We start from the raw sequence: 11181 nt of genomic DNA, 5'->3' as shown, positions 1-11181 counted from the left end.
TATGAACATTTACAGCTTCTGTAGGCCTGTCTACCTATACGATACACAACCTGCAACCTCTTGGGGGGAAAACACCTTGTTGAAACACCTCTCTCTTTGAAGAGATTAAAAAAGCAGCTTGGAATCATTTTGCATTATGGAAAAGTGATTTGGAATACCAGTGCTCAGACTGACCATTGGAATTTTGCTTAAATGTGCATCATGTTATGCATTGTTACTTTGTATGTTAACAGCAGAACGTTATGAAGGCACATTGCTTATTTGGACATATTGACTGTGTGGGAAGTGATGATTCCCATATCGTATGTACAGTGAGACATTTTGTTTTTAAATAACCTCTTTCAACTTGTTTTCGTTGTTTGATTTTCATTCTCTCTGATTGGACCGGAATACTGTTCAAGGGCCAACAAGGTTTTCCTGTGTACTTGGATGATGGCGCGCCTGTCAGTGTAAATTAAACCTAAATAATGGTCAGCATGGCTTGTGATTTGTATTATTATTATTTTACTGTAGTGATCACCTACACTGGAACTATTACGCTGTGCTTACTCTATGCTTACTACTTAGACACAACGCATGAAGTGGTCAGCTGAGTTGTCGGGCACCGGGAAAACTTGTTACATTCATAAATGGAGCTCGTTAGCATGTCGGCCTCTGTCCCTGTGTTGTCTAGACTTGAAGAGGTGTGGTACTTATTTAAAGCTTAGCTCGACACAGAACACCTATAACATACAGAGAGCCTGGGTTTGAGGGGAAGAGTTTCGCAAACATGTTGGATCACAGAAAGGAAATGGATACATAGAGCTATATGGCCTTGATGGAGGTTTGCCCTCTGAGAGCCTTTCTATTTTCAATGGTTTAGTGTGGGATTGAATTTGTAGGTAAGTAGGTAACTCATGTATGATTACAGTGGTTTGTAGTAGTATTATACTCTATGTACTGAATTTAATAGTCATGAGTGAATCACTTACCAGCTCCAGCAAACAGCTTTATTTCAACACAGGAATGTGAGCTCTGAAAACTTTTGCTAATTGTATTGTAAGATCATGAAGATCTAAAAGCCGACGGTGACGGCCTTTGGGAACCCTGTATATAGCCTTCTACCCCAAACCAAACACACCTCACGTTCACAGTATATAAAAATTAAAGCATTTATTAAAATATATTAGAAGTTTTAATTTAAAAATCTAACAATATGTACAAAGTAATGCAAGTGTTGGTGACTTACTAGCACCTGTTTCTTTTGCTGATCCCTGTAGTAAAGTAAACAGCTTGAAAAAATAAACCATTATGATTTTGTAAACATTGTCAAATTAGAATTTCTCAAAAGCTGTATAAATTAATTTACAGTGCAAAAGAAGAAACCTGTATTTGAAACCCACATTATAGTGGAATGTGTCTGATATGTCTTAAAGCTTTTAAAGAACAACACATCATTCAGTGCTATGATTAAAAATTAGCAGCCAGCTTCTGCATCCTCTTCTGAGCCCCAGTCAAAGGCTTCGGTGGAGGTGAAGGTGGAGGTGATGGCGCATTAAATGGGGCAAAATCCACCACGTCCATACCCGGCTTCTCTTCCCCAGGGCACGGCGGTGATGGCGCCTTAAATCGGGCAAAATCCACCATGTCCATACCCGGCTTCTCTTCCCGAAGGCACGCTGGCGCCGGCGGCAGCATATCTTCGGACTCTTCCATGGTTGACTTCTCTTTGGCTGACTTCTTATTTGGATGGCATAGTTTGTAGTATAGAATTTTTACTATGGTTCCAACTATATAGGATGAACCTGCACAAATGAACACAGCCCATGCTGGCATGCCAAACACGGAAGGCTGAACACAGTCCCACCACCACAGCCCCAGCAGGACAAAACTGTCCACTGCTATGAAGAAATGATACATGATACTCCTTGTTATGATGAAATGACAGATGATCCTCCTTCCCCTGGAGTCGTCCTTGGACACATTGAACGAGCAAAAGTACCAAATGAGAGCTACGGTGCCCCGATAGAGCCATTCCCCTGCTGGGGTGTCCATGAAGTCTGTTTTCTGACGCCAGGCCCATAGGAAAAAGGTCAGCCAAAGGAGGAAGAAGTGGACTGCGATCATCCCAACGGGCAGGGTGGAGGCAGCGAGGGCCACTGCTGCCAGACGCGGGGCGATCAGGAAGAAGTTCCACAGGAAGTACACTAGAGATGGGATCCAGGTCATCTTGGCCTTGTCCTTGCTGAAGGAGCGCATGACGCGGTGGTACATGACCACACTGAAGGCAATTGCGGCGAAGGAACCCAAAGTCTTTAGACCTGCAGGGAAGGAAGCAGGAACTTGTGAGTTGTGGTGCACAACACTCAGTGTTGGGAGTAATGCATTAAAAAAAAACATCAAAAAGTGTTTTTTGCTGTAATACAGTAATGTAAGGCATTACCAATACAATTTCAGTAATATTTTACTCGGTACAATTCTCAGTAACTGAAGTTACTTTGCTTTTTAATCCAAAATTGAGAAATGCTCAATTGGCACCAGAGAAGATTATCCAAGAATTTAAAAAGTCATCTATGCTGGTCCTGGAATTTGATTGCCTTGTTTAGATGACTGTAGAAAGGTAATTTGAGTTATCTCTGCCATTCATGCAACAGATCTAACATGGTTAGGCTATACTTCTCATTTCAAGCAGTGAGAATAACTAAAATGTTGCTTTTACAGACAAAGATCGTAGCCATTATTCTTGAACTATTTGCATTAAGTCTACACCACTGTAAGTGGAAGGAAAGGCAACCAGGAATGATGAGAACCATTTAAAGTCAACATACAAATTCACTATGGCTATATTTTACTATATTAAGTTGTGAGTGACCTTTGGCCTTTGGGGCCTACATCGCCCCCATGAGCCATAACTGCAACCATTATATTGTTCTTTTGTTAGCCTTAAACCTAGCTCAGTCATTATGCCATACCACATCACCTCCTGCTGTGTAATGAGCTGCATTGAACACATGAAGATCTATTGAGAACACCAAATCCATATTTCCTGTTATTTTGGTGAAAGTAATGTAAACGTAGTGTAATGCCTTACAATTCAAAGACAGTAATATTGTAATGTAACAAATTACTTTGAGATGACAGTAACAAGTAATAAATAATGCATTACGCTTTTGAAGTAACTTGCCCAACACTGACAACACTGAAACACTTCATTTAGCAAATGCGACCCACAGTACAGATGAACTGTAGCCTACATTTTACTTGTATACAGCAAGGAGGCCTATGTCTGCTCCCTGGTCTTGGATGTTTCCATGTAAGATGATATTTCTATGTATTTGTTTAAAAATGCACATGGAGGAGTTAGCTTATGAACTCTTAAGAGAATGTCAGTCTTCAAGACAACTGAACAGTGCGTGTATGTAAGTGCAAAAGCCAGTGTCAGGTGTCAGATGGACCAGACCTGATGTCTCTGACTAGAGGAATACAGAGGGTATGAAGCAGAGGGGAAGGCCTTGGCGTAGAAATAGTAAGTGGATAGAACAATTTCCTGTTTTCTATGAGAAAAAGTTGTCTTTGACACAAAGGAGACTTTTGTATGATGATATTTTAGAGGGACCAGTAAGACTGGTTTAAAAGACTGGATTTGGGGGTTTGTGTAGGGCTTGGTACTGCCCTGTAGACCATAAACAGTGTTGGGAAGTAACAGAATACATGTACCGATACTCTGGATTATGTATTTAAAATACAACATATGAATAACTGATTATTGGTTCTTGTTTCTTAACAGTGTTCTGCAAAAAGGCATGTAACTCCCCTTGTGTTGTTGAAATTAATTCATTTAAAATTAATTTGTTTAGCCTATGTGCAGACAAGCATCTCTGTTGTAAGTTCTTTGACACAAGGGCGTTAACAGTGTTTCATAGCGCATATACTGTATAAAACCTGTCATGACCACACAATGTATTCCTGTTCATCATGCACTTAGTTCTTTAAGCGCTTCTTATTATGATTTGTATAATATTGTTTTATTTCCATTAGGCTGTTGCTTAATTTGACATAATTGTTTATTATTGATATTCTCCTGTAGTCTTACCATGTTATTGTTTTTATATTATTGATTGAATGGACATTATTGTTTATTATTGCTTTCTTCCCCTCATTTTCATTGCTTATTTTATTAGGCTATTGATTGAATTGACATTGTTGTTTATTATTGCTATTCTCCTTATTATAGTTTGACCAACATTCTAATCTGTTCCCTGTTAAATTTTAAATATTATATTGTTTTTGTATTTGTATTTCGCTTTAGACAAAGGTGTCTGCCAAATCCCATAACCATAACCATAACCATAAAACCATCCTCAATGTAAAGCAGGTTGTGGGTTGTTGTTGACACTATGGGTCAACTTTATATAACCTCACTGTTTTATCCACTGTTAACAAAATATTATACAATGTAATCCAAAGTATTCAAAATATGTTAATCACTTTGAGTAATCTATTGGAATATGTTATGTTATATTCTGTAGTGGAATACATGTTACAAGTAACCTTCCCAACACAGGTCACAGGACTAAAGAAAAAGGTAGAAGGCAAAGTGTTTCAGGTATTTCAGGTATATCATAAGTCATGGGAATCAGCATTGTCATTCTCTGCTTGTCACCTCGCATAAGTCATTATTATATTATCCATTTTGCATACGGTCATAGAAAATGAGCTATGTGAAATACCAGTACATGCCTAAGGCATGCAGTGTCTCATCCGGTGTTTCTCACAACTCCAGATTGCACCAGCTTTCTGGTACCATCATATAATCAATTAACTGTGTTCATTTCTCAATACTTTCTGTTTATATTAATACATTTACATAATTTACAGAGATATATTGAAATGAAAGCTGATGATGAACACCTTGTTTTTAATTAAGCATTATTTGTTTGACAACATTTTCTGCACCTTTTCAACAGACAAAGTTGCACAACTTCTGACCTTGACATCAGTGGCTTGACGATTCCAGATGTTTAATAAAAGCACACTCTCAAAATCTGTGAGTTAATGTCTTCTGAGGTCCCTGGATAGTTAATATGTGCCCTGTAATTTTACCTGTGACCCATTCCACATCTTCTCTATGTGCGATGATAGCCATCATTAGTGTCAGTTGTGGAGCGCTCTCGGAGAATGTCTCGATGAGGCGCAGCAAGCTGAGGTCATGGGTCAGGAAGACAGCGATGCCTTGCTTCTGTCCATCTCTTTGTGCACTGGTCAGGCTACGCAGAGAGATCTCCATCACGCTTGCAAACCTGCGGCAGACACCATGAGACAAGGCCACAAAGGTAAGCAGGAATATAATGCTGAATGTTGCTAAGTTAAAAGAATATCCAGTCCACCTACTAATGAATGAAGTGATAGTGAAAATAAGTGAAGTGAAAATATCTATATAAGTAGGCCCTGTTTGAACTTATATTTATCAGTAATGACGTTGTCTTATTCACATAATCAGCAACAATATAGATGTCATTTTTCACATCAAACAATACAGAGGGAAGTAATAAATACAGCAATACAACATGAATTGGACACCAAAATGTTTGTGTGGTTGCAGTCACACTTCAGCTGGTAAAGTATGTACTGTAAATAGAAACTAACTGCTTTCCTGTAAATGGGGGGACAAAACCCTCAATGCACTGCCAACACATGTGGTAACAAAACCCCCTCTTTGCAATGCCAACCACTAAATCCTATCAAATGACAGTTTCAAAGTCAGTGGTTATCTGAATGCAAGACATTCACAGAACTTTAACGGTCACCAACCTGAGGAAGACTCCCAGTTGACACACATGGAGTACACCAAGTAGTGTTCTATTATGAAAGTACTTTTCCAGGTAAATATATTTGGCAAGCTCTTTCTTCTCTTCTTCAGAGCTATAGTTATACCAAAGCCAGCTGAATGCCTGCAGCAGCACAGACGATCCCACTAACAGGAAGATTAGCACTCCCATACTGACGTATGCCTCCTCCTGATAAAAAGTCACAACTGCCCAAATGTCAAGTATCAAGTCTAAGAGGAAGAATATAAGACCTACGATGTTCAACCCAAAGTCTGAAAAAGGATAGAGGAATGGGATGCCGTCATCCATTTTTCCTTGAGTGTTGCAATTTCTCTTCTTATTCAAACACACAACCCAGGGTTGTAAGCATTCTTCCTGAAGGGTTAAAAAAAGAGAGAAAAATAAAAAAACACTCGAGCCAGGGCTAAGATATGTTTAAACAGAGCAGAGACTGACTTCCTCTTGCCCCAAAATAAAACAGCCAAAGGGAAAAAACTGGTAACATTTCCATGGTGGTATTCCCAGGGTGTGAACAACTGAAGGACAAACCCGAAAAAGAAAGTACAACTCAAAGAATCTCGACAAGGTGTCTCCGCCTCCCTTTATGACATAATGCAGCCGTTTCCTAAAACATTTTTGGCTCAGCCAATCACAGGCCATCATGGTACACCACACACACTAACATGACAGCAAAGATTCTTCAATCCACTCTGACGACACCTTGTGCAAAGTTCATGAATGTGGTCACATGCTCTCACGTACAGTCCTGCTTCTGCATTGAATCGCAACCAGAACACCACATATGATTATGAACTCATGGGCAGCAAGAGAATACAGTCATGTGTGGACAGCTGATCCACAGCTTGACCCAAACCACACAACCAGTGTGATACATCATACTCTCCTATTAACACTATATTTTTACACACTGTAAAGAAAAAACTCTGCCCACCTGTTTATGGCTTGAGAGTTTATTTTTTTCCAAGCTCCAGGAAGTCATGCACACACTGAACGACAGTAATCACACTGTTGGAGTGCACCACAACACTTTCTCATGCAGCATAAATTCACCTAAAACACTTTGCAAATGTGGACAATCTTGTGTGGTCGGTGGTTGATTAAAAAAAAATAAAACAAAACATTTCAACGGAGATGTTTAAGAATGACAGCATTGTCATAACCTGTGTTTCCACACATAAGGTGCCAACATTTATAATAGCTATATCTAAAAACAACTATTAAAAGTACAATTCTCTTTATGTGTCAGAGAACTATGAGTGAGGTATGTTTATTCTCCACTAAAAGCATGAAAAATATAGTTTAATAACATTCACATTTCTGATGAGCACAAAATACGCAGCCTGCTTTTTAAATATTTCACCACACTATTAAATTTAAAAAAACAGTTTTGTATAAAATATGTTTAAGGATAGCTTAGAGGAATATTACTTTTTTCACCTTTGAGCATAAACAAGACAACATACTTCATGATATTTACTAATTAATTTGATTCTTTTCACTGGCACCAAGTGCAATCATAAGAGACAAAACTGTATTTGATCGTGCACTTCAAAGTGGTAGGAAAACACAGCATGCAGAACAGCATCAATGGCATGTAACAACAAGACAAACATTCAAAAAATACATCGTAACATCCATCTAAACTATGTTTTGCCTTCACGTCTGTTGATCTGACCCATCTCGGATGTGTCAACACCGGCAGTGTAAAAAATTCTGGCGTGTCTGGCCATTCTCTTGTTATGCGGCTCAGAAGGAGTATCTGTCTGTGTGGACATGGCCATACAGGACACAGACATAGATCCATCTGGCTCCAGCTTCCCGCCCCTCTTGTCCTGGGGTCTCCACAGCTTAGGATGGAAGTAGCAGTAGTATAGAGTCTTCAACAGCAGCCCCAGAGTGTAGCAGACGGGAATGACCAGGACCATGATGATGGCGTACGACTGGGTCAGTTCTGTGTCCCTGTAGTACCACCACGTGACCAGCAGGATGGCACCGTCCGCTATCATGAAGGAGTGGTAGATGATACTCCTGACCCTGGTGGACCCCTCCGCCACATTGAACCAGCTGAAGTACCAGATGAGTCCTATGGTGGCCCGGTAGAGCCGCTCTCCGGCCGGGCTGTCCATGAAGTCGGTCCCCTGGCGCCAGGCCCAGAGGACCAGTGTGGGCCAGACCAGCAGGAAGTGGAGGGCAATGTAGTGGGACAGGACGGAGGTGAAAAGGGCCACGCAAGCTACGCGGGGCGCGATCAGCAGCAGATTCCACAGGAAGTAGATCACCGATGACGCCCAGGCTTGCTTGGCCTTGTCGGGGAGGAAGGAACGCAGGGAACGGTGGTAGTCCACCACCATCCAGGCAATAGATGTCGTAGAGGCAACCACACTCACACCTGAGGGGCGAAAACAATTCATTACTTATAATTAAGGAGGCCCATCTCTGATAGACCCTGAATCTTCTATCGATTGCCTACACAGTAGGCCTACACTCACTGTAGCATAACAATGCCATCTAATAGCGCAACTTTTTTATTTTGTGGTCTATGCAATGCTTCCTTCCTCTCAGTTTTGTTCCTGTTCAAGACAAAAGGCCATACATGTATTTGACTGATGCAGACCTGCAAGATAATTTACAGTTCCAATTGGTCCCTCTCAACAGCCCACTTTAACACGTCACATAGTCATTTGTGAAATGTCCTGGTATGCTGGCCATTTCAAAAATGACTCAACTAAGTCTTAGTGTTACACCCTTAAACGTATGTGGCCAATTTCCCATAAAGGGATTAAGTCTGGTCCTAGACTTATGAACAGGAATGGGCTAGAGGCACACTTACACTGGATGGTCCTGGCCTGGTTAGTGAAGAGCATGATGTAGGCCATTAGGGTCAGTTGAGGTGCACTCTCACAAAAGGTCTCGATGAGCCGCAGCATGCTGAGGTCGTGGACCAAGTACACGGCATACTCCGAGCCCTGCTGGCCTCTCCACCACACGCGGAAGCCCTGCCAAATGGCAGTAAGATGCCTAAGAATAGATCATTGACGACAGAAATATTTGAAAATTAGCTACAGGGAACTCTTTATTATCACACTCCACCCATATAAGTCAATTATAAATCATCAGCACAGACTGTTTCCAGGTCAGTTGACACTTTTTTCGTTGTCCTGATCTGTTCATCTAAACTCCCAAATCTGTGGCACAACACTATACGAGTCATGACAATCAGGTGTAAAGATTGAAGTACTTGCTCAAATACAAGAGGAGACAGCGTTGTGAATCGGGATACGAATAGCCATCTATCTGCTGTGCTGTACACGATGTGCTAACAGCAATACAGTTTGGTGCATTGTGTTGTCATTGTGTTAACTTTACACTTCAGAGCTCAATAACATAGTAGTTACCGCCAAACTGCGGTTTAGAGAGCTAAATACAGGCTTACGTTCTGTTTAAAAGAAAAGTTTTTACCTGAAGAAGAATCCAAGTTGCAAAACGTGCAGACAACACGAGACCTTCACACGCCTCTGGCCGCAAAACAAAAAATTCTCTGGTGCTGTTTTCACCTCGAAGTTTTCTAAATCTCTGTCGTATTTGAACCAAAACCAGCTAAACATCTGGATGACCACAGACGACAGAACCATGAGACCAACTAACACTCCGAACCAAATGAACTCTCCATGGCAGTAGAACTCTTTGGCAACCCACATATCGGAACCGACATCGAACACATAGGCGCAGACACCAATCACACTGAAAAGAAAATCCAGCCATGAATATTTTGAGAAGGGAGAACAGTCCATGGTGGAATAACGGTTCCGTGCTACGTAAACTTGTAGTCATTCATCACTTCATAGCGGTGCTTCCCAGCTAGCTAGCTACTACCTTGATTCACTGGCATAGTTTTCACGCGCTTTTCTCAAACTTGTCTCCAGTCGCTAAATAATTCTCCTTATTCTCTCTTATCCTAACAACGTTTTACCAGTATATCCAAGAAATACATTTTTAGCGGGGATAAGTGGCACCCCTGCTTCTTCCACATGCCTCGCCTCTCAAAGTTGGCCACAAAACTGTTTCCGAAACAACTTTCCAAAGAGTGCTAGCCACACCCACCTATACACGTGATTGGCTGTACTTTCTGATGAACAGTTTTGGCTATTTGACTAGACTTCCCTAAACATAATTAAACAATGTAATAACATGTAAACAATTAAGTGATTCCTTTAACAATGTCACCAAAACCTGCATAGGCAATAACGAAAAGATAGCCTACAAAAATGTGACCTTCACTTAGCCTATGCGCTGCCACTGATGTGACAGGTCAATGCCAGAATGTTGAATGGCTATCCTATGGTTTAATGGTTGATAGGCTACAATCACAACAGCGAAATTAGTGCTTTGGAGTAAAGTGTCTCCCATTTGACATAGGCCTACAATAACAGCTTAAACATTTGAAATACTATAATTGAGGCAAAATGTTCGGAGCAACTCGTGGTCGGTCTGTGCATGGGTCTGTGAAGCAACCTTGAGTTTTAGGAAGGCGCAATATAAATGTAACTTATTATTTATTTATTTATCTTATTATGAAGTAGCGTAGGTGTGTCGAGTATAGTGTATAGTGTAGTGTTGATAACTTTCGTTATGTCCCGTTGCTGATGGGCAGATTGGCTGGGCATATTCAGTATACTACTTCCGGTATGACGCACTTCCTGTGCCATGTGTCTCAGGTGCTGAAAGATCTAACTCCTAATCAGCAGCATGGATTTGCATTGCCTACTTTTGATTCCATTCAAGGCTGTAGCTAGAATCAACATTGTCACATTAATACATATTCATGAACAGAATTCAGTTCAGTTTATTGTCATTATAGAGCAGAGTCAGTACAACGAAATTGCAGTGTTGATCATGGCAGTAGCTAGGCCTACTTTCCGGTGGATGTCTTTGTACCAATGCGCTTTGCTGGCTGGTCAGCGACAGTGCAGTTGCCATACCACAATTTCATGTAGGATGCGCAGCAGTAGAAATTTGCAAGATGTGTTTGTGACAGCTGGGCTCTTTTCCGCCTCCGAGGCGTTGTTCGGCTTTCTTGATCAGAAAGGAGGTCTTTTGGAGACCAGACATGTCAGGTCTTCGGCGATGTGGACACCAAAGAAATTGAAACATGTCACCCGCTCAACTTCTGCATCATTGCGCCCCACCTCTTTTTATATTTGAGGAGGCACACAAGATTCATTGGTAGGGCGAGGGCGGTGCTTGAGGGGAGACCTGAATAAGTTCTCCCCCCTGCTCTTTACTGCACTTAGACATTAGAAGCAAGGCACACATAACACAGTAGTGGGGTGTGTTAGTGATGGGCAAATGAAGC

General features: G+C 41.1%; 2 protein-coding genes across 2 annotated transcripts; both read right to left on the bottom strand.

The window, feature by feature from the left end:
* Positions 1-1137: 1137 nt before the first annotated feature.
* On the bottom strand, positions 1138-6350 carry LOC125285407 (XK-related protein 8-like). The gene is made up of 3 exons (XM_048229836.1): positions 5791-6350; positions 5083-5279; positions 1138-2300 (listed from the first exon to the last, which is right to left on the bottom strand). The coding sequence occupies exons 1-3, from the start codon at positions 6114-6116 to the stop codon at positions 1450-1452; spliced, it is 1374 nt and encodes a 457-aa protein (XP_048085793.1). The 5' UTR covers positions 6117-6350; the 3' UTR covers positions 1138-1449.
* A 398-nt stretch (positions 6351-6748) lies between these two features.
* On the bottom strand, positions 6749-9890 carry xkr8.3 (XK related 8, tandem duplicate 3). The gene is made up of 3 exons (XM_048229702.1): positions 9288-9890; positions 8659-8846; positions 6749-8217 (listed from the first exon to the last, which is right to left on the bottom strand). The coding sequence occupies exons 1-3, from the start codon at positions 9617-9619 to the stop codon at positions 7472-7474; spliced, it is 1266 nt and encodes a 421-aa protein (XP_048085659.1). The 5' UTR covers positions 9620-9890; the 3' UTR covers positions 6749-7471.
* Between the last annotated feature and the right edge of the window lie 1291 nt (positions 9891-11181).

The sequence above is a fragment of the Alosa alosa genome, chromosome 20 (genome assembly GCF_017589495.1).
Source record: "Alosa alosa isolate M-15738 ecotype Scorff River chromosome 20, AALO_Geno_1.1, whole genome shotgun sequence".
Classification (NCBI taxonomy): Eukaryota; Metazoa; Chordata; class Actinopteri; order Clupeiformes; family Clupeidae; genus Alosa; species Alosa alosa.
The sequence above is the reverse complement of the archived record's forward strand: the minus strand, read 5'-3'. Positions and strand labels throughout refer to the sequence as shown.